Source organism: Macaca mulatta, chromosome 4 (assembly GCF_049350105.2).
Source record: "Macaca mulatta isolate MMU2019108-1 chromosome 4, T2T-MMU8v2.0, whole genome shotgun sequence".
Taxonomy (NCBI): domain Eukaryota; kingdom Metazoa; phylum Chordata; class Mammalia; order Primates; family Cercopithecidae; genus Macaca; species Macaca mulatta.
In genome coordinates, this window is record NC_133409.1 from 5046097 (window position 1) to 5068495 (window position 22399).

General features: G+C 40.7%; 1 protein-coding gene across 10 annotated transcripts in view; it reads right to left on the reverse strand.

Moving 5' to 3' along the window:
• Window positions 1-1565: 1565 nt before the first annotated feature.
• The window catches only part of CEP43 (centrosomal protein 43), a 44498-nt gene continuing 23664 nt past the window's right edge, over window positions 1566-22399 (reverse strand). For 2 of the 10 annotated variants that reach the window (XM_028846980.2, XM_015137676.3), the window contains 6 exons: window positions 20710-20936; window positions 18384-18493; window positions 16672-16740; window positions 11104-11143; window positions 9799-9895; window positions 1566-4077 (listed from right to left, as the gene is read on the reverse strand). In XM_028846980.2, coding sequence (XP_028702813.2) covers window positions 4003-4077; window positions 9799-9895; window positions 11104-11143; window positions 16672-16740; window positions 18384-18493; window positions 20710-20936 — 618 coding nt within the window. In that variant the 3' untranslated portion in view covers window positions 1566-4002. Of the gene's footprint in view, window positions 4078-9798; window positions 9896-11103; window positions 11144-14080; window positions 15418-16671; window positions 16741-18383; window positions 18497-20709; window positions 20937-22399 lie in introns of all 10 variants that reach the window. The other 8 variants (XM_001102527.5, XM_001102430.5, XM_077999203.1 and 5 more) reach the window with 5 other exon arrangements.

Below are 22399 nucleotides of genomic sequence, written 5' to 3' on the forward strand. Positions count from 1 at the left end.
ATCAACTTTCAGAGGCCCCACCTAATTCCATCCTATGTGGGATTAGGTTTCGACGTACACATTTGGGGGACACACTCAGTCCTTCACAGGTTTTTGTTCTTGAATTATCGTGTTCCCTAATTACATTTTCTTCAAGATCAGTTACTTGTTCGTCTGTCTTTCGTGACATGCTATTCACTTTCCTTAAATGTCAGATATCCTTGTTGAACGTGTGGAACTCCGAATGCAGCATTAGGACAACTCACAAAGGTAGCTGCCCTGGATTTCCTCCCCAAACATATCCCTTCCTAGAGCAGGGAGACTAGGCTGGGCGCCGTGGCTCACACCTGTATTCCCAGCACTTTGGGAGGCTGAGGCGGGTGGATCACCTAAGGTCAGGAGTTTGAGACCAGCCTGGCCAACAAGGCGAAATCCTGTCTCTACAAAAAAAAGTTAAAAATTAGCTGGGCATGGTGGCAGGCACCTGTAATCCCAGCTATTCAGGAGGCTGAGGCAGGAGAATCACTTGAACCCAGGAGACGGAGGTTGCAGTGAGCCAAGATCGTGCCATGGCACTCCAGCCTGGGCAACAAGAACGAAACTCCACCTCAAAAAAAAAGAAAAAAGAACAGGGACACTGGGAGCATGGACTGCTTAGAGGGCAGGGGTGAGATTAGCACGCATGGACAGAGAACTGATGGGGAATCCCTCCCCACCCTATGCCACAGGAGGGCTCCAACTTGGGCTGGGTGCATTTTTCTCCAGAAGAGCTGCCTCTCCTCTCCTGCCCCTTTCTCATGTCCTTCATGAACCACCACCACAGCAGAGCCGCACAGAGGGTACCCCCTTCGGAGGCCCTGCTCCACTGAGCCTGGTGGGTGGGGCAAATTCACAGGACAGCCTTCTCCTGAACCAGATCCCCTTGCTGCAGACCTGAACCTAAGGGTCTCTCCAGGTTTAGGGTAAGGACAGCTTTCCCCCCAGATTTTGTAGATTCTCCCAGCTGCCTAGCCAGAAACCACATTTTCCAGGCCCCATGTCAGTGCTCAAGCCTGTTTACAGCCTCAAAGATACCAAGCTCATACTAGGGGACAAATGTTGTGCCAGGTACACAGCGGTTTAAAAGAAAATCCCTGTTCTCATGAGCTCATAGTTAATAATAATAATAATAAACACATAATAAGCAAGACCATTTCAGAGCATGCTGAGATGAATAAAATAAAAGGGGTAAATGCAAGTGGTGGGGCAGGGACAGGGAGGAGAATGGACATCTCCCTTAGGTCTGGAAGCTTCCTTGAACATGAGACCAAAACAAACCAGCTTCATGCAGTTCTAGGGGAAGGACATTCCAGACAAGGAGGGGCAAATATCACATCCTGAGGCAGGAAGGGCTTTGGCAAGCTCAGGTGCAGAGGCTGTGTGGCAGTGGGCTGGCCCAGCTCTGGCGCATGGGCAGGAGAGGGAAGAGAGGAGGGGAGGAAGAGCTGTGGGCAAGCATGAGGCAGGGACTAATGGTGGCATCTACACAACTGCTCACAGGTTGTTATCCAACATAAAGTATAAAAGCACAACTGAATATCAACAAAGAGAGAATAAATGCTTTTTATTCATTTGTAGTTATCAATAAAAGACCTAGCATTTAAAAAACTCCACTGTAAAACAAAGGTTACCATAACAATGTATTTCATGGGTTAATATTTCAATATTTATTTTTTAACAGAAAACACTCATCACATGCAAAACCTGTCACTTCACATCTTCAAGTTGAATAAGTTGACAATACCTAATCAAAAAGTACATGTGAAAAGAAAGCTTTTTCATAGTTGAACTTGAAGTCATTCAAAATTATTCAATAAAATGGATGTAGTGCTGGCCCGGCATGGTGGCTCATGCCTGTAATCCCAGCACTTTGGGAGGCCAAGGCGGGAGGATCACGAGGTCAGGAGTTTGAGACCAGCCTGACTGACATGGTAAAACCCCATCTCTACTAAAAATACAAAAATTAGCCGGGTGTGGTGGTATGCGCCTGTAATCCCAGTTACTCAGGAGGCTGAGGCAGGAGAATCGCTTGAACCCAGGAGGCAGAGGTTGTAGTGAGCCGAGATCACACCACAGCACTCTAGGCTGAGTGACAGAGTGAGACTCCGTACCCCTGCCCCCCGCAAAAAAAAGATGTATGTAGTGCTGACAAAAAAGTTTCATATTTGGCATTTTTCTCTTACCCTCCCAAATATTATCAAAAGGTCTGATTCTCTGGGTAACAGAAAAGTGACAAATTTCAGTTGCTACTGTTCGACAGTTTCATAAATTTAAAAAGCCACATCCTGCTATGCTTTCAAATCATTTCACTGAAACCTAGTTCCTATCAAATATTAAAAATAAATCATACATGTGATCCAAATTCCAGAGGGCCAGAACTATAGTGCTTTTAGAAAGTGACTGTTTACACAGATGACTTACAAGGAAATGCATTTTATAACAACCACACTGGGGGACTGCAACAAGATTACATCTGCACATGGTGCTGTTTACTAAGACATGAAGAGCTGAAGGAGACTGAGATAGCAGCTCACAGACAGAGGGCAGAAATACACGGGCTTCCAGGCTGTACTGGCCCAGTTTATGTCCTACTTCCTCTTGATGTTTACAGCTCAGTTTCACTTAAAATTTAAAAAGCCAGATTCTGTTACACAGCCTTAATCCTTACATTTTCATTTCCTCTACATGTTAGAGCCCAAGGAGTAATTTCTATAATATTTGGCTAATATGAAATGAGAAACTGGCATTGCACAAGTCATGCAGTCTGCTCACTTACCAAGACCAATGAATTAGGTCTAATTTCTCCTTTTACTAATAAAGGTAACTTGTAGTAAAAAGTCGCAACTTAATTGAAATTATAAAGTGCAAAAACAGCATAATCCTAGCTTTACTTATATATAAATATGCATGCATCACTTTCTACTGTTTTTTTCTACTTGCACATTTTAAAATATTTTGGTATTATAAACGTCCGTGCCCTACATAATAGCAATAATGCTTTAACCGTATAAATGAGACTGCGGAAATTCTATTATTGGCTCTATTTTTAAGGATTACAATGAAATTATGTACAGTATATAAAGCTTGTCAAACTGAACATGGTCTTAGGCCATTACTACTATTTCATTCCAATTTGGATTTTAATACAATTAACTTACAGATCTGAAATAAAAGCACTGCTTAATGGTTTCAGATGCATGTTGGTACTGAATATGTTTCAAGGAATCTTTACAAATAATAAATTATAATGAAGAGAACCTACGACTAAAGCTGCTTACATGGACAACAGGAGGAATGACGATTGCAAATGTTATCTGTTATTGACAATTCTATGAATTAAAACTCATAACCACTTCTAGATTTCTTTAAAACAAGCAAAACTAAATAGCACAGACAAGAGTACTTTAATATAACCTTAATGGTCTAACAAACCTTCCAAATGGAAGGAAATACAAAATAAAGTTGACACATCAAATTTAACTTATACTAATATACTTCAGTATTACAAATTTACCAAGTCATTTTGCCAACTATGTGTAGAACCACCTAATATCAAAATATACTATGGTGGGTAAGCTCTGATTCCAGAGGGCTAAAGCCAAGGTTTTCAAAGACCACACGTACCAGCAGCCACACACACAAAGGGTTGTGCGATCCTACGGCTTTATTGACACCTTTCATCATGCTCTTAACACTGATGTTTTCATGGGTTCCTTCCCTGTAATGAAACTGTGTAGATAATCAATTTCCATAAAGAAATGTACAGTTGAATTAAGAATATTAAATCTTTCACACATGGGCTCAAATAGGAAGCATTTTGTTTAGTAAAATGAAAATTACTTTTAAAAAATATCTGCAATGTTTTTGAAATGCAAGGCACCAATAGAGAGCAGACATTCCAGCTGAGTGATTGTCTGGGGAAAAAAAAAAATGGAACCGGTCAGTCCTCTGTCCTTGTTAATGAGAATACTTCCTTCTTCGTGACTATGCAACATCTTCCAGATAATCTGCAACATCACTGAGCTGGGATACAGTCAGGTCTTGTGTGAGGTCATCAAGCTTCGTTGTTCAAAAGAAAGAAAAGAATTAAGTGTCAGAATGTGAGTAGTCTTAAGTTATTTTAAAAAATCTAAACCACAATGAGATAGCACCTTACTCCTGCAAGAATGGCCAAAATCAAAAAATCAAAAAATAATATAAATGTTGGTGAGGATGTGGTGAAAAGGGAACACTTTTACACTGTTGGTGGGAATGTAAACTAGTACAACCACTATGGAAAACAGTGTGCAGATTCCTTAAAGAACTAAAAGTAGAACTACCGTTTGATCCACCATTCCCACTACTGGGTATCTACCCAGAAGAAAATAAGTCATTATATGAAAAAGATACTTGTACACGCATGTTTACAGCAGCACAATTCGCGATTGCAAAAACATGAAACCAGCCCAAATGCCCATTGATCAACAAGTGGAGATAAAGACATTGTGGTATATACACACGATGGAATACTACTCAGCCATAAGAAGGAACAAATAGGCCAGGTGCGGTAGATCATGCCTGCAATCCCAACACTTTGGGAAGCCGAGGCAGGCAGATCACCTGAGGTCAGGAGTTCAAGACCAGCCTGGGCAACATGGTGAAACCCTGTATCTACAAAAACACAAAAATTAGCCGGACGATATAGCGTGTGCCTGTAGTCCCAGCTAGTTGGGAGGCTGAGGCAGGAGAATCGCTTCAACATGGGAGAATCGCTTGAACCCGGGAGGCAGAGGTTGGAGTGAGCTGAAATTATGCCATTGCACTCCAGCTTGGGTGACAGAGCGAGACTCTGACTCAAAAAAAAAAAAAAAAAAAAAGTAACAAAATAATGGAATTTGCAGCAACCTGGATGGAATTGGAGACCATTATTCTAAGTGAAGTAACTCAGGAATGGAAAACCAAACATCACATTTTCTCATGTATAAGCAGGAGCTAAGTTATGAGGATGTAATGGCATAATAATGATACAATGGACTTTGGGGACTCCAGGGAAAGAGTGGGAGGAGCGTTAGGGATAAAAGGCTCAAATTGGGCCCAATGTATACTGCTAGGGTGATGGGTGCACCCAAATCTCACGAATCACCATTAAAGAACTTATTCATGCAACCAAACACCACCTGTTCCCCCAAAACCTATGGAAATAAGAAATAAAAAACTAAAAATTTAAAAAACTGTTGTTGTAATTAAAGTATTACTTTATACTTCATAAACCAACTCATATTTAAACCTGTGTTGAGAAGTGATTTGCCTAAAATCATGTCTAATAAGTTAGCACAATCGTTTGAGTTCAATGTTTTATGATTACTCTCAAATATTTCAAGTGAAAATTTAAAATAAAACACATCTTAGACATTATTCCAATTTAATCTAAGAAACAAATTAGTGAAAAATTGTATTAAACTTCTTTACCTGAGCATAGTCCCAATGTATGATTCTGTTCACAGTATCACTCTATGAATTGCTAACTCTAAAACCAAAATTTACCCACATTAAATTTCACAAAAAGTTACTAAAATGTATACTTTGGAAACTATCCCTTCTTACGTGTTCATATGATGGTATAGAACATTAAGTTTCTAACATCAAGCTCGATATGGTGTGACACACTTTAACACTGTGCCACCTGAAGCCAGATCATGAGTCCTTTTGGAGGCTGAAGTGAAAACAGAAAGGCAGACAGAACAGCCCATGGACTCTCAGACTCCTAGCCCCGGGTTCACAAAGTGTTGTAAGAAATGACTGATTTTTATTTCTGTTTAAACTACTTGTAAACTAGAAAGTTAACCTATTAGCCAACTTATACCTATTCATTTGTATAAACAACTTATGATGATGGAGAAAGGAAATATTAATAGCTATTTAAGCATAATGCAGGCTGAGAAAACATTATTTCTTAAGTAAGGAAAAAACCTTACTTAAGTAAGGGTGAGGATACAGGCTCCAAAATATTGAACATACAGCTAGGCAGGTCTCACTGACAGCTGAGTAACGACAGAACTCAACCTTTCCAGTCCCACCTAGACTCATCATTGTGGCGACAGACCAGGGGACAGCCACAGCCACACACACACACACACACTCTTAGGCATTATCTATGGCTGTCTTCTCCATACAATGGCAGGGTGGAGTAGTTATGGCCTGCAAAGCCTAAAATATTCACTATGTGGCCTTTTAGAGAACAAGTGTGCCAACACCTGGGCCAGATAATAACACACAAGAATAGGAACATCTTGCAGAGATGCAACAGTTCCATCCTGATATACTGTGAGATGCTTTTGTCTGTTAATCTGCCCCCCACATATCCTCTCATTTTGTTATTCTTCCGATACTCAGAAATTTAAGTTATAAGTAAAACCCTTTTCAACAGATAAGTCCTTGCCCTTCCTCTTGGTCCAAATATAGTCTTGCTGTAAAACTATCTCACAAAGAAAATTACTAGGAATCTTAATTACAGTTCTTATGCATTCAATTCAAATTCAGTTTACACAAAAACTGAAGAGTCAGAAAAGCTTGCAGAGAGATTATAAAACACTCTGATACCTTGGAACTGTATTTTCTCCTCCCATCATTGTTACAGAGTGAAATCGGTAAGGTTTTCCATTTCATTTACAAAGTAATTGAGTGTTGTATTAACACGAATGTTAAGCTACAGACAAGAGTGAATACAGGAAAAATCGTGGATTGAAAAGGATCTTAATCTAGATAATTCAGTTACTGGAGGTCATTAATTTAGTTTTGCTTTAAGGCAAAGAAAAGAACACAGTAACAACCTGAAACTTCCAAGAAGAACAGCTTCATTTAAAGTAGTTACCAAGAAAGAAAACTGAATGAACAAAAGCTAACTAGAAATAAATGGCTATTTAATAAAGCCTTTCCGCCAGGTACGGTGACTCACGCCTGTAATCTCAGCACTTTGAGATGCCAAGGCGGGGGGATCACGTGAGGCCAGGAGTTTGAGACCAGTCTGGCTAACATGGGTGAAACCCCATCTCTACTAAAAATACAAAAACTAGCCAGGCGTGGTGGTACATGCCTGTAGTCCTAGCTACTCAGAAGGCTAAGGTAGAATTGCTTGATCAGGAGGCGGAGGCTGCAGTGAGCCAAGATCCAGCCATTGCACTCTAGCCTAGGCAACAGAGTGAGAGTCTTGTCTCAAAAAAAACAAAAAACAAAAAACAAAAAACTAATAAAGGCGGCTTTCATGCCTCATTAGTTTTAGAATAAGAACTCAAAGTGGGCAACTTAGTTCAAAACTATAAAAATAGATTTTATATCACAAAATAAAAATATCTAAAAGGTACATTTCGAGTCTTGAAAGGGAAATAAAGGATCCCTGTGATAGCAAGTTTCATACAAATCGACAGGAATTTTTTGTAAGATTTTGAAAAGTTTTATGAAGTGTAAATGTTCACGTTTGCTGAATTAGATTGCTGTGCATTAACAGAAACCTGGGATGCACACTTATGTTCTGTCCCTTACAAACATGTGACACTCTTCCTCCAACGTCTACCTATGTCTTTGCTCGTGCTGGCTCCCGTGCAGGGACTACCCTCCCCAGGGCCTCTGTTGCTAGTTCATCCTCTGTCATTTCTGGTTCAAAGTCACCTTCTAACAACCCTGCTCCTCCCAACATTCTGTCTCTTCTCACAGCGCCCTCCAGTGAAGCTCTGCAGTCAGGGCGGCACAGACATGTCCCTGGATCTCCCTTCTGTTCTCATGGCGCTTACCATGTTCCTCCTCAGCCCTCACAGAACCAAGTCAGTCATCTTTCAAAATCCCGATCAAATATTAGTTCCTGCTTCTGATTTTCACAGCCCATGAATGACTGGCATTTTATGGTACTTGTCACTATAAAAAGTAATTACTATAAAAAGTGTCACTATAAAACTTGATTTTCCTATGTTTGTACACATGGCTTTTCTCTCTCTGATCCTGCATAAATTTGAGGGGAGAAGTCTGTATCTGTGCCTATGACAGAAATGTCTATTGTGACTATAATCAATAATAGTATTAGATATCATTTATTGAATGCCTATTCTGCTAAGCACTGAGCTATATGCTTTACACGCTTATCTCTAATTTTCACAACCACCATCTCTCTTGCAAAATAGATGTGAGACCCAAGGGCCCAAAAGTTAAACAACTTGACCAAATTTGTGAGTGGTAAGTAGCAGCTCCAGGACTCAAACCCAGATGTGATGAACTTACAGAACTGGCCCATTCCACTGAGCTATCTCCTTCCTCACACCCCCACATCCCCAGCCCTGTGCTTTCTAAATGGTAGGTGCTTAATGGACAGTGGTTTTGGTCACCTTGGCTGAAAGGTGACCAAATTGTCTGCTGTATTCTGACTGCAAAGAACACAAATGCTTTTGTGTTCCCCAGGTGCCCAGTATCAATTCTCTGCACAGAAGGCTTTAGAAAATGCTTCCTAATGAAGTACACTGACTGTCAAAGTCCATTCTATGTAAAAGGCTGCTAATAAATGGCAAAATTATCTAAATTTAAGCTTTTAAGTGAAAATTTCTAGGAACATTGATGTGCCAAACCCAGTTAGTAGGACCCAGTGAGAAGCAGCCTAACAAAGCCCAGACTCCTGGACGCCATGCAAGGCCTTCAATGGCAAAGGGATGCCACGCCTCCTCTTCAACCCACATCATTTCACAAATCCTAGTTTAACAGTCATTTATTCGAGTCCTCTACCTCACATTTAAAGAATTCTTCTATAGTTTCTTTGGTATAAACTTTAAAGCAACATTTTTCAGGCCTCTTCAGGATGATGCAGGGTGAAAAGAGAAAGCTAAATTTATAACTGTAAGGGTATAATACATCAGGAATTAGAGAAGTGCTTTACATATTATCATTTAACCTTCAAAATAATCCTATCACATAGGTATTAATACTTCCACCTTACAAGTAAAGAAACTGAGGGTCAAAGGTTAAAGCTTAACTAAGAAAATATATGAAAGAATAAGAATGCAAACATAGATGTTGCTAACTTAGATTGTGTGGTTGCATTGTAAACGCTACCTCTCTCAAAGGCCTTCTCCCTGTGTGACGATCACACGCTTAGAGAATCCCACCTCGTTCTGGAAAGCAAGTCCCCTCCCAGACATGGCAACCTCTGACCTGACTGGTAAACTCATCTGAGCTGGGGATAGCTTGATGTGGGTGCTGACAGGTGACTCTGCAATGCTACAGCTCACCATCGAAGGATCTTCTGTTCTCTGCCTACATAAAAAGGTCAAGTTTGGATCTCAAATATGGACTCATAACTTTATGGCCTACTGTCTTGTCTCCTGTGGTTTTTAGCCCAGCGTGGCTTGCATGTTCAGATGTTGCAACTGGCCAAGATGACTACACTCTCTGCACTCCAGGCTCAGCTTCATCCTGTGATCACAGTACCCTATACTGACTTCCATCTATGATACCAGGTGGTCAGTTCTCACCAGGCCTGACCCAGCCTGATCCCTCTTAATCCACAGCAATTCCAGTGCCCCAGGAATAATCCTCAGGTATTTCAGCAGCAAGACTTGGGTACCAAAGGAAGTGACAACCAAAACCAATCTTACACATTCATCAAAGACATTCTTTATAAACTTGAGCCAGGACTGTGTCATGACTTTTCATAATTTTCAACTGTTTTTCTACTAATTAGTATGAATTTTTGAAGCTTTACAGTAAATCAACAAATAGGTTAAAAAAAAAAAAGCGCTCTATGGGATATGCAGAACACCACACCTTATCACTGGTATTGATGTCATCTATTTCCACAGAAAGGTCTTCTTCAATCTCTTCACCAATACTTATCTCACTTTTCTCTGAGCGATGGCTGGTACTAATTTCAGGAGGGGAAAAAAAAAATAAGAACTCTGAAAATAAACATTTAAAGAGATTAACTACCATTCTTTAAACATTCAGATATTTCTTTTCATCCTTTAAGTAAAATACAACATTAACTATAATTAATTTCATACATATTGTCCTGCTTGACCCTCAAAATAACGTGGCAAGGGCAGTAGCAGTCAAGTCAATGTAACAGATGAGGAGATGAAGGTTCAAGGCAGTGACTTTGGTCACAACAGCAAGAAAGAAACCAACCCAGATTTTTACAATTTCATCTACTACATCATGCTCTTTCTCAAAAACTGTATAATAAATTATAAAAAATACAGACTTCCAATTGGAAAGATAATCTGTCAACTAAATAAAATTCTCAGGCATCTAATTTAAAATTTCGAATCATATCCACAACAAATATTACTTCTACATTACATATTATATTTCTGTGTATAAGAAAGGAATCAACGGGCATGGTGGCTCTTGTCTGTAATCCCAGCACTTTGGGAGACCCAGGTGGGTGGATCACTTGAGGTCAGGAGTTCAAGACCAGCCTGGCCAACATGGCAAAACCCTTTCTCTACTAAAAATACAAAAATTAGCCAGGCGTAGTGGCACGCACCTATAATCCCAGCTACATGGGAAGCTGAGGCAGGAGAATGGCTTGAACTTGGGAGAAGGAGGTTGCAGTGAGCCCAGATTGCGCCACTGCACTCCAACCTGGGCAACAGAGTGAGACTCTGTCTCAAAATAAAAAGAATGGCAATCTTACTAGGGCAGACCACATATTAAGAAATGAGATCTGAATCAAAAACCTAATTTGAGAGCGTCATTATTTCAAGTCAAATGGAGACAATTCCTGCCACAAAAAGGTATGGAAGGAAGAGAAATTCAACACTTACAACATGGCAACTGTACTGCTTCTAAATGACTTCTCAGTTAATTCTTCAATGTTTCTCTTCATCTCATTCTTACTACCAAGTTTCCTGAACATAATGTGTCTATATTCTAATGTAAAATCAAAAACATGCTCTGAAGTCAAATATTTAATTTTGGATTAACTATCTTTTCTTCACCTTCAATCAATATGAACAACAGAATCAAATACACTAAAATAAGCACCAAATGTAATTTTGTCTTGTTTGTGTTTGGAAATTGTTTACAAATATGTATATATTTATGTATTTGCCCAATAGTTTTTCTTACCTGTTAAAATCATCCACATAGTCATCATCATCTCCAGTTCCTGATAAGTTTAAGAAAAGATATGTTATATCTAATACACGTCACAATTTACCTACCATTAAACACACATTTCCTTTAAAAAAAACTAATTATATTGCATCATTTAAAAAGTCCAGAACTAGAAATAACATTTTTAGCATATATAATATGAAGACAAATGACAAATGAAATACCTAAGAAATAATAAACTGTTACAAGTGACTATAAAATGTGGTTAACACCTCATCTTTACTCCAGGTACTCTAAGGCAATTAACATGGGGCACGCTCACGATTAATAAGGTCCCTTGACTTAATGGCATATAGCAATAGCAAGTCATCATTAATCCCGTCTAAGTACTAGATGAACTACTGAGAGTTTTCAACATGCTAATTGTTTCGTTATAAAAGTTAAAAACACTCACGAAGTGTGAAGAGGCCACAGAGCACAGCAAAAAGGGCACCTTCAGTCAGACAGAGCAGGGCTCAACTGCCACTCCACAGCTCTGCCACCTGAGAATGTAAGGTGCCCTTTCTTGGCCATGTCCTCAGCTCTGACGTACAGCCAAAGCCACACCAATCAGAGTTAACACAAGGATTCAGGTACATGGTGTGCTTAACAGAGACCTTGGTCCACAGTAAGATCTTAATAAAAGGCAACTGAATGAAGGTGGGATGGTGAATGGTGAGGCAGTGTTACCAGTTTCTCAAAGTGCACCACGAGCCTTTGATAGAGTGGGCACCTTAAGATCAACTTAAGGCTATAAAGCACAAATCTGCAAATCAGCAGCCCTTCCCTCCTAGGACTTCTGAGGGCTAGATAAGGAAAAAGGGTTGTCAGCCTCAAAGCAGACTTGGAGGCACATGAGAGCCAACTTAAAATGCGAATGGATGGCCTATGAAAGACCCGGGAATTATGCACAGCCACATGCAGAAGATGTGGATCACAAAAAGAAGACCTGGCTGACAGGTCTTCAAAGAGCCGTTCAAAGATCCTGTGGGCCTTGTCCTCGATCCTCCCTCAGATAAGGCTGGACTGTCTCTAAATCGGTCGGACTGCTATGGGGATTCAAGCTCTGTCCAGACAGTTAGATAAGGTCAAATCTATGATTTGACTTCTTATGGTCAAATCTTATGATTAATTTATCAAGCAGATGAGTGATGACTAGGTCCCCTAGAGGTATAGCAATGACTAAGATGGTATCTTAGATCTCAAGGAGCAAACACTCTAGTGAAGAGAAACAGTGGAACAAACCAAATACTGCTAGTGCAATTGGGAAGAACTCCAAGGATGCAACTGAGTGGAAACCTAGGTTGCAGAGGTACAAATTATTGGGGACAGTGTGTTCCAAGAAGAGGAAACATGTGACAGCCCTGAGGTGGGGAAGTGTGCGGTGGTTTGAAAAACCACCAGTGCAGCTCAGAGCAGTGACGCACGTCTGTAATCCAGCTACTTGGGAGGCCAAGGCGGGAGGATCACTTGCACCCAGGGGTTTGAGACCAGCCTGGCATTGCAAGATCTACCCAAAAATTAAAAATTTATTTTATTTTTAAATTTTAAATTTTTAAATTTTTAAAATACCGTCTCAAAAAAAATTTAAAAACTATCAGTAAGGAAGCCACACAACCATAAAACAATGAATTTGGGGAACAGAATGGGTGGAGGGAGAAAAAAGGAGTCGCGATCAGAGGGGTTGGCAGAAGCCAGATCATGAGAGCTTGGCTGGTCGCAATAAGGATCTTAGCCTGGATACAAAGGGAAGCTCGTCTGGGGTGGGGTGGGAGAAGACAGGAGTGACAAAGTCCAGGGAAGCACTATCTCACTTCTCTTTTCCCGGAGATAATCTTACCACCGCAAGAAGAAATGTGCTTACAGGAGGCAACAATGAAAGTAAGGAAAGCAGAAGGCTGTCAGAAAGTCCAGGTCAAAGATAACAGAGGTAAAGGCTTGGGTCAAGGCAGGTGTCCCACAGATAAGACAGATGGGTAGATGATATGGGGTGGGGAGAATATCAGCAAACAAAGAAAACATGAATCCTTGTTACTGCTACACTCAAATCTTGCCCAGTAATGAACTGGAAATCCCTGACCATAAGCAGTCAGGAGGGACGTTTCCAGCTTCCTCTCCTCTTGAGAATTAAGAGCTCGTCTCCACTTAGCCTCAAAGGTTAAAGGGCTGCAAGTGCTTGACAGAAACTAGGCACTGTTAGGGCAAACTAGGCACTGTCAGGGCCGAGTAGGAGAGGTGGAAATCTGATTAAACAAACCGTGTATGTGGCTGGTTTGCAAGTGCTAAGTAAAACCAGCAGTGGCAGCTACTAAAATGTCAGCCTCCAAGGACCCATCATGGTGTTCCTATGTATGAAGGCCAGTGAGGAGAGCAGAGGTGGACACTGAGCTGAGACAGCAAGGACAGCTGTGGCTGCAATGTGGACTTAAAGGAAGCTAACTGGATTCCCCATCTGCCAGCATTTGTAGTCAATTCAAAACACAAGGTATTTACTGAATAATGTGCTATAACACATTAGATTCTGACTTCTTGGTTATGTATTGTTTAGTATTAACAGTAATTTAAGCCAGTGTCAAAATGATTAACAGAATACATATAGGTTGAGCATCCCAAATGCAAAAATTTGAAATCCAAACTTGAATGAAATCCAAAACTTTTCGAGTGCCAATGTGATGGTCAAAGAAACTGCTCATTGGAGCATTTCAGACTTTCAGATTTTCGGATTTGGGAGGCTCATCTGGTAAGAAAAATGCAAACATTTCAAAATCCAAAAAAATCCAGATTCCGAAACACTTCTGGTCCCAAGCATTTGCGTTAAGGGATACTCAACCTGTACTACATTACTTTAAGGGTCAGCAAATTTTGGCCCTCAAGCCAAGGATTCTTGTTTTCTTCCTTTTTTGACAGTCTCTCCTCCCCATCCCATACCCTCTGTCTTATCTGCCCTTACCCCAGTCATCTTTGGCCCGGACTTCCTGACAGCCTTCTGCTTTCCTTACTTTCATTCTTGCCTCTGGCTGATGACCTGCTTTTTTTCAGCCTATAAACTAAGAATGGCTTTTACATTTTTAAAGATTGTTTAAAAAAAAAAAAAAGACCATATGAGACACAGTACATGCCGTCAGCAAAGCCTAAAATATAAACTATTTGGCCCTTTACAGAAAAAGTTTAGTAACTCTTGCTTTAAGTATGCAAAGTACCTATCTATAAACACTCCATTTGGGCACTTTTAATATTTGTCTGCCAAACTAAAATAGATTGTGCTCTAAAGCTTTATTTGTAGATTATTTCTTTGGAACTCAGAATTTAAGTTCCCATTGAAATGATTATTTCAGTGCCGTCTAAACAACACACAGGCAGTAACACACAACGATGAGGGCTCTGTGTGATGCAGCAGGACTCCAAAAGCAGCATGACCTTGGGCAAGTTACTTAACCTCTATTCTTCATCTGTAAAAATGGAGATAGTAATAAAACCTACCTCATAGGATATGAATTAAATAAAATAATTCCTTGGTACAGCACCAGGCACTTATCACTAACATCATTATTCTCCTAGGCTAGTCCACTAGCATCTCTCTACGTATTACTCAAAATATCTAGAGTACTGTATATTTAAAATGTGAAAAACCCAGACAGAACACAACATTGTTGCAAAACTAAATAAATCTTTATTTCTACTGAATCCTAATGCCTAGCTAAATAACAAACATCCAGCTAGTGAACTGGTAGTTCTCACCTGCGTAACTACCCCAATTCCAACCCGAGGTAAGCCTAAGTCCCGAGAGAACTGAAGTGAAGGAGCACACCACCCTCCTGCCTGTACCCAGCAACTCTGAAGCCCCAGTAACCACATTCCCTCCTAAGGATGAGAATTCTCAGCAGCTCCCCACTCAGAAACAGGCGGGAAAACCCTCACTTTGGTAAGAGAATAGAGCAGTCAAGAGAAAAAAGCTAAAAGGTTTGGCAACAGAGTGAAACACCACAAAAGTGAAAAAAAACAGAACACAAAGGGGACAGGGCAGCCATCACAGTGCAGAAGTCAGGAGTAAAGTCTCCAGTGGCAGTTAGCCATTGAGGTCGAGTGGAAAAGAACATCTAATGGCAACCACAACCACAGCTGACAGGAAAAGCACAAGGGAGGGAAAGGGGGCAGGCCCACCTAGCTGGCCAGCCAGCAACCAGGACGCACAAAGAGCAGAGGGCAGCACAACCAGCAACTCAGTTACCAGGACTCCAGGGCACTGTGTGAACAAGAATCCAGGCGGCTCAGGGAACATTTATTCTTCTGCAAATGGGGGAACAAAGTAACATAAAAAGAAAACTAACATTTACTAGGCACCTACCATGCCAGGCACTGTACTTTAATTTACGTATGAAGAGATATTTAAATCCTATTTATTCTTTAAAACAAGGCAGATGTTACTAGTTCCACTTAACAGATGAGGAAGTAGCAGTTTAGTTTATCTCCCTACGCTACCCATCAATCAGTGCCACATCTGAGATGTCACTTCCATCCAACTCCAAGCCCAAGTTCTTTGCACTATCCAAAATGTCTCTCCAGAAGAGGGAAGGGCGTTCTCGGAGCTGCCCCTCGGACAGGGCTGGGTTTTAAAAGCACACGGGACACAGCTGTCTTTCTCCCCAACCTGCCTGTGCAGCTGTCTTCCAATGCTTCCATGTGTGAGTGATTACAGACCAGGAAGCGATGCCATCACATCCACAGAGAGCATAGGAAGTGGCCATCGAGAAGCTGGCTGCACCGATTCCTTCAGGTCAGCAAGTTTGCCTTTACATAAATGAGTCTGCCTAAAGTATGCCTGTCACCCTGCTACAGTCTTGTACACAACAGAACACTCAATGAGAACTGTGCTCTCAGCATATGGTGCAGGGCTCGGTAATGTTCACACTGACACTCTTACTTCCATAGGAATGAACGTACTTACATGGCAGGCTTACCAACTTCTGCTCCATAGAACAGAACTGAACACATCTCACAATTTTTCTTTCAATAAGTCTGTTTCCCCATTAGACTGAATTCTCTGAGGCCTGGACCATGTACTACCAGCATCTAGCAAATGGCTCTGCCTCTGCACAAATTTTTCTATCTGAACTGAAATATCTTCCCTTCTCTCTTATACATCTACTTAACCATGAAGCTTCTGCACAGAAGTCACTTCTTATAAAAGGTCTTCCCTGAATGCCAAGACTGGACAAAGGTAACCTACTAGCCATTTCCATACAAATATATACTGACCCTTTTACACTCAAAATTATCTGTAGATGCCCGTTTAATGTTCATATTCCTGACCAGAATTCAAACTCCATGAAGACAGAGGTTCATGAGGACATGATGGCTGTTGCTGTAGCCATCTCTCGTATAGGGTGTAATCCTGAACACGTAAAAGCCATTCAAACACCTGCTGAATGAGCAGCGGCAGGAAGGTGTTCAGCGTAGGCAGACTGAGTCACTTCTTTTACAACCTTACCCTAAAAATAATCACTTTAAAACGATCAACACAAAAACTGGAAATCTAGTTACCTAATCCAAGTGATCCAATTTTATCACTGATCAATTTCAGATCTTTCAAAACCGTATTTCCCCTTTTACCTGTGAACAGGAAAAAATACTAGCATTAGAGTGACTTTTAGAATACAACAGTCTCTAAACCACATCAATTTTTGTTGTTGTTCAATATGGGGGCTTCTTTATGACAGGAGCATAATAACCTAAAACTAAGGAAAAAATAAACTGTGATTAATGAATGCTTAAACTATGCATTACAACCCTTTTTTTGAGATGGAGTCTCACTCTGTCACTCAAGCTGGAGTGCAATGGCGCAGCCTCGGCTCACTGCAACCTCCGCCTCCCAGGTTCAAGCGATTCTCCCGCCTCAGCCTCCTAAGTAGCTAGGACTACAGGCACGTGCTACCACACCCGACTAATTTTTGTATTTTTAGTAGAGACAGGGTTTCCCTATGTTAGATAGGCTGGTTTCAAACTCCTGACCTTGTGATCCACCCGCCTTGGCGTCCCAAAGTGCTAGGTTTAAAGGCATGAGCCACTGCGCCCGGCTACAACCCTTTTTAAACCATAAACAATACTACTTTATTGGAACACAACCACCAAAAAATATTTTTGCCTAATTATAAGACATCACTTTCCATAAACAGCCCTGTTAGGTATGAATTCATAGACTACTGTTAATTATTTTCGTGAATCTTATTTTTCCTTTGAACTTCTAAATTTTTCTTCAATGCAACTGCTATTTCATTTACTAAAGTGACAATCCTCACTGGTTTTTGGTCCTTCGTTCTCAACGTCCTCTCTAAATGATCATTCTCTAATCAGTGTCAGAATGACACGTTCATGATGTCCTGGATTCCTTTCTTAAAGGTGGCAGTAACCACAGGAAAGAAGCAAATGGGAAGGGATACGAACCTTATAAATACATGGCTGGTTTAAGAGAAGAAAGAGGTCGGCTCTCTTATGTGCCCTAGGAAGTCCCACAGTATATCAAGCAATACAAAAAGATTCGGAAGTACTGGACAATTATGCAAAACTCATACTGCAAATTCCTAGTGAATCTACTTTTGGAAACTTTCCAAAAGAGGTACACGAAGCTCTGAAACACTATGCTAATTAAATACAACATTTACTATTATATGGTTTCCAAAGGACCTCTGCCCATCCTACCTGTTCAGGGCTATGCTGTTTAAATTCCTATCACTGTGTGGGGAGAGGTGGGAAAGTAACTAGTGCCAGAGCTAGACTATTCCACATGTAATCAGTGCTCTTTAGCTCTGCTGCATTTACGATGACATGTCAGGTCATTCTTGAAAATGATCTGCAGAATAATTTTTTATTTAACATTTTATGATACTTACTGTGGTATCACTAAACAAATTTTTTAAAATTAATTGAAAGCAAATCCGACTCAAGTCACTGTAAATGTCCAAAAAAGGAGAGATGATTTAAAAATTATATTTCTATAGATAATACAAATCAGCTAAAAAATCAACTAAAAAGTATTCCGATGGTATGTAGGTATAGGAAGGGGCAGAATACAAAACAACATATAAAATATGACCACATAAGAAGTAACAAAATATTAACAGGAAAGATTTCTGAGTGATAAAATTATAGGTTATTTTAGTGATTTTCCTGGAAAAAAAAAATCAACAATAATCATATAGTGCTTAATTAGAGAAAAAATATCCCGAGTATTCAAGCCCACATCTTTGGGCACTTACTCTCAGAGTCTTTTAAGGAAGGGGCCCCCGCCAGGGAGCTGAGTCCACTTTTTAAGGGGGGTGCATCCGAGAGCGAGGCCAGGCTTCCTGGTTGCTTCCTAGGTTCACTCCTCCTAGCAAGAAACAAGGACAGTTAATCGGTGCTCTTATGTTCTGCCACTAAACACTTTTATCCTGCCACTGAAACAAAAGCAACTTAAAAGATACTTTATATGCACAGTGGCTGGAAATCAAGAATATAGACTTTAAAAATTCAAAACCATAAAGTATACCAAGGGAGTGCAAACTACAGATCAACCACAATCAGCACAGCCAGGGTGTAAGAAATCAGCTCACCTCTCTTTAGAATTCTGTTTGATAATCTTATAAACTAAATTGACCTCTGCACTGTGATTTTTTCCAGAAGCCCTTTTCCATCACCCAGACATGCAGCCAAGGGACAATACAGGAGTTTACTAGCAAATAAGTGCCACCTCACAGATTAAATATTGTTTACAGAAACCACAAACAGCCATGCTGATGAACTCCCCTTAAAGTCATGACCACTAACCTCAAGGGTACCTTTAACACTGCCCAACACCCCCCAGGTTTCCACAGTCCCTTCTCGCCTTACTTTGTTATAGAAAGATTTCACACTTTCTCCGCTCTCTTCAAATCGCAACCTCCGTCCTCCATCCTCATGCAACTATGAACTACGGTGACAGCTTGCACAGGTGCCACCATCATATCCACCCCCTGCCTACAACGGGACCCACACGCTCTCCACTTTTCCAGCAAACACAAGCCCCTGCATGGGATTCCATTGCTGTGCAGGCCTCCAGGAGTTCTCCTCTCACTCCCTTACATCATTAATTCTTCCATCTTTAAAGCTGAGCAGTGTTCGTCTGCATACATGCTGTTCTTTCTCCCACCTAAACACGCTTTTCAGCCCTAAATCCTACCCCACCAGCCACCACCCTGTTCCTCTGCACACTTTTACAACTCATCAGAAAACTATCTGTCATCTACAATCCTTTCCTGTCTTGAATGTACTCTAATTCTCTCACCTGCCTCACACCCCCATTCCAACAAAACTGTGTCAAGGTCATCACTGACCTCCAGATGGCTAAATCCAATGGCATCATACAGCTACTCCTCCCTACCGCCACCTCCAAAGACACCACTCTCCTGGTTCCATCTCCTCCACTGCTTCCAGCTCCCTACTCTGGCCTCAAGGTGTGCAGGACCTGCTTCCTTGGTGATCCTCTGTAGTCTCCCACACCCACATTATCTACAAACTGAAGACTCCTAATTTACATCTGCAGCCTAGACCTCTCCCAATCCCAACTCACATACCCAATCGCCTACTTCGGATTTCCACTAGCAATCTTCTCTAACTTAGCACAGCGACAGGGGCCTCCAGGCTTTCATGCCACCTGTCTGTGCAATCCACTCTTCCTCTTGCCATTCTTCATCTAATGGGTTTCCAACCTTCTAGTTTTGCAGGCTAAAAACCATGATGCCACTCTGGATATTACTTTTTTCTCTAGCACTTACTGGCAAATCCTTTTCCATCTAACCTCAAAATACTTCTAAAACCCACCTGTTTCTCCCCACCACTTCTATCACTTCTCACCTGAATAATCATTAATGGCCTCCTACCTGGAAACTCCAAGTCCAACCTTCCTCAGCAACCCTGGGATCCTTCTGTAATGGACGCTAGATCAAGACCCTCAGGGCTTCCAGTCTCAAAGGAAAGCCATCCAGCCTCTCATCTCTGAGTCCACCTCATCTGATCCCCATCTTGCTCTCTCTGCTACGTCCCCACTCACCTCTCTGCTGTCTGCTGTTTCCTCTCCCCAGAGCTCCATCAACCCATGGCAACTCCCTCATCTCCTCTAGTTCTTTGCTTACTGGGCAGCTCCAAGTGAGGCCCCCTCCAATTTGGACAGCTGACATGCACCTGCCCTGACCACACACTTCGGCTTCCATCACTGTTCTGCTCTCATCACCCAACACACCGCAGCATAACCCTCATTGCCTGACTCCGTTGCCAGAGCGGGAGCTTCCTGAGGGCAGGAGTCTTCCTCTTCTATCATTGCTGTACCCCACCCTGGAACAGCCCTGGCAAGTGGCTGACAATCTACACTTACCTGTTAGAATAAATCATGTCTAGGTTTTTCTAAAACCTGGGGTTGTTTTACAACATCAAAGGCATTAACAATGCATAATCAGATTTATGGATCCAATAATTATAAACCATCCATAGTTCATTATTTTTTAACTACAAAATGAAAACATTTATTTTTAAACCCCCAGTCTCACAGTTCAAAAACTATTTACTCACAAACCATAAGTTTTCTCTGGCTTGGGAATGGGATCATCAAAGAAAGAATCTCCTTCCATATCATCTTCATCTGGACAAAGGCCGGCTTTGTCTTTGCCATCTAAAGTTTTGTTGCTTAGAAAAGATCCAATCTTTGTTTCATGGGACAGTAAGTGAAGGCTGCTTTTGCTCTTGGGTTCTGACAGAGAGACACTTGTATCACTCTGATTGGCCTCATTGTTGGCTTTCTAGAAAGAAAGAGAAAAGGCCTCCTTGGTGAGATAAAACTTTAAGATATTTTAAATAATAAAAGAAGTCGCATGAGCATAAGGAAACCTGTGTTTGTGTGTGTGCAACCTCTGTGTGTGTGTGGGGGGGGGGGGGCGGCTCCCAGCAGTGTGAACTGCAGACCAATGCCATGATTCATCACTCCATCCCCAGGATTCCTAACATGGCAAACTTTCAAAGGTGGAAAAATATTAGAGAAATATATTAATACCATTCCTTTCCTCTTTCCCTAAATGGAAATAGCTTTAGTATACCTATCCCATTTATAAACACTTTCCCATTGAGAAACAATTTCCCATCTCCTCTTCCATATGTCATTGCTTTATAAATTACCTTAATACATTTTTCAACTTGAAAACAGGAGAGACCACTACTATTAAAGGAGAAAAGAAAGATTACATATGAATGAACCAAGCATTAAAGTAGTCATTCGTAAAAATAGCCATTTTCCATCCAGTGCTAAACACAACAGGCATCAAGGTGAAAGACACTGCCTTCAACCACTCAAACATAAACATTTGCTAATTAAAATAATTATCTCAATTCTGACTTCCAGGGTAACTTCCTAACCTATACTTATTTTGATGTCCATGGACATATATATCTATGTGTGTGTACGTGTATATTTCTCTACATATCTTAACACAACGTTATAAAAAAAATTCTGAATCATCCTTATCCATGCCCTTGGATATAGAGTGATGTTACCACTTTTCTTTTCTTATTTTCAGGGAGTCCTAACCTTCACGGCTGACTTTCACGCCATTCTTGGTCAGATTTCTTTCTGCCCTTAGACGGGTCTATGTTAACAATAATAATGAAAAAATAAATAATGCTAGTAATAATAAAAAGTAGTAATAATAAAAAGCAGCTAACATTTATGGTGAACATTCAAATGCTTCACCTTATCTCATTTAATCTTCAAAATGGCCCTATGATCTGGAGATAGCTTTATCTCTGTGGATATAAATAAGGAAACACAGAGACAGACATTTATGTCACTTGTCAAAGTCTCCAGTTAGTTAAGTGGTAAGGTCAATATCAAAGTCAAAGCCTGATTCCAGAGGTTAACTCAATATTTATGCTATTCGGCTAAATTATAATGAATTTGTGGGCTTTATGGGTTAAAAATGGCAATTTCCCAAAAGTCAGCCTTGTGTACTAAAGAGAGCAGTATTGTGTAAAATACCTGGAGTACTAGAAAAAGCACTCAACTGAAACAAAGAATCTGGAATGTAGTCCAAAATTATTAACTGCATTTTTTTTTTTTAAAGAAACAGGGTCTCACTATGTCACCCAGGCTGATCTTAAAACTCCTGGGCTCAAGCAATCCTCCTGCCTCAGTCTCCCAAGTAGCTGAGTTTATGAGATTACAGGCACAAACTACACCCAGTCGTATAATTTTTTTTTTTTTTTTTTTTTT